The following is a 1,594-nucleotide window of genomic DNA, read 5'->3' on the forward strand; positions in this document are numbered from 1 at the left end:
GGAGGCTGAGGCAGGAGAATCACTTGAACCCAGGAGGCGGAGGTTGCAGTGAGTCAAGACTGTGCCATTGCACTCCAGCCTGGGCAACAAGAATGGAACTTCATCTCAAAACAAGTAAATAAACAAATAAAATAAATTTTGGGCTCAAAAATGTTTATTTTTTTACAAAAAAATGCTATTTACGTTAGTATATGTAACCTTTTTAAGGATGATAAATTCATTTTATTTATTCATTTTATGAATTTATTATTGTCACCTTTAAATAAAACGTGTTCTAAATTAACAAATGGAAATTTATGTTTGTCTGATATGATAAATATGAATAGATACAACCCATATAGATGAAATGCTATTTCAGTGCTCAATAACTTTGAAGTGTAAAGATCAAAGACTGTGGAGAACTGTAGCTTTATACGAGAGTGCTCATGTTAACCGATGCTGACTGTGGGCCAGACAGTAGGCTGCATACTTTCTAGGCATCATTGCACTGAAGCCTACAGTACCCCTCGAAGGTAGCAGACACAGGCACCCTCATTTTACAGAGGTAGAACCTAGGGTGGTTGGGTAATCTGCCCGGTCTCACACAAGGTCAGGACACAAACACAGGTCCCCGTAAGTGAATCCTCTCTGCCCGTTCTGGGGCTTCACACACACTGTCAAGCTCTTTTCATGGTCTCAGTTCCAGTGAACACACGTTGTGCTAACTCCAGCACCTACTGTGTTCTAGGCATTTGCTTTGGGCATCCTGGGGAAAGATTTTCAAAAGTGGAAGTAAACTTTCAAGAGAAAAGGCACAGAGAATGCCAGTTGGAAGAGCAAGGAAAGGGGGCACAGGGATGGGCCTGTAGAGGTTAGAGTTTGAGAGTGTGGAGGGTACATTTCTTGGAACTTTTCCCAGATCCAAAACTCAATTCCACTTAATGAGACTGGGTCTCTTCCCAGTGTCGGCATGGCTCAGCCTCACCCTGTTGGGCTAGGATGGGAAAATCATTCCCACCGGATTGGGAAGCACACAGAGGAGGGCCTGAGCTGGCATGTGGGGCCTGCAGCTTTGTTCCAGCTGCTGTGGCATTGTGTTGTGCAACTCAGAAACAGCCTTGCTGATTTATGTTGCCTTTGCAGACAGCGGGTTTCCCAATTCCTGAATGGCTTTATGGAGTGAGATCTGTGGCAGCCAGATGTGCCCCTCAGGCTGATAGGGGAGTGAGTGCACATGTCGGCTGGGGCTCGGTCTCCAGATAAGGACCAGGGGTCAGACAATGAGGACAATTTAACTATGGGCCGAGTGGCCCCTCTCCTCAGAGTTCTTTCTTTAGCTGTGCCAGGCTGCCTGGTGCCCTGGAGTGACAGAGGTGGGCCCTGTGACAGTGAGTCAGAATGCAGGCCAAGCATACTCACAGGAACCAGTCCACTGCGATGATGAGTGTGATGTCGTCAGTGGGCAGGCCGACAGATGTCAGCACAATGACCATGGTGACCAGGCCTGCCTGAGGAATTCCAGCTGCCCCAATACTGGCAGCCGTGGCCGTGATGCTGTTAACAGAAGTACCAGAACAGAAAACACTTTTACAAAGCTCCCCAGGTAGAGCATATA

The 1,594-nt window shown here is 46.9% G+C and overlaps 1 protein-coding gene across 5 annotated transcripts in view; it reads right to left on the bottom strand.

The window, feature by feature from the left end:
• The window catches only part of SLC1A3 (solute carrier family 1 (glial high affinity glutamate transporter), member 3), an 88,944-nt gene that overhangs the window by 7,999 nt on the left and 79,351 nt on the right, over positions 1 to 1,594 (bottom strand). For 4 of the 5 annotated variants that reach the window (XM_012002364.1, XM_012002365.1, XM_012002361.1 and 1 more), the window contains one exon: positions 1,399 to 1,533. The exons of the other annotated variant lie outside the window; for it this stretch is intronic. In XM_012002364.1, the coding sequence (XP_011857754.1) occupies positions 1,399 to 1,533 (135 nt within the window). The remainder of the gene's footprint in view (positions 1 to 1,398; positions 1,534 to 1,594) is intronic. 5 annotated transcript variants of the gene reach the window in all.

Source organism: Mandrillus leucophaeus, unplaced genomic scaffold (genome assembly GCF_000951045.1).
Source record: "Mandrillus leucophaeus isolate KB7577 unplaced genomic scaffold, Mleu.le_1.0 Scaffold684, whole genome shotgun sequence".
In the NCBI taxonomy this organism is placed as follows: Eukaryota; Metazoa; Chordata; class Mammalia; order Primates; family Cercopithecidae; genus Mandrillus; species Mandrillus leucophaeus.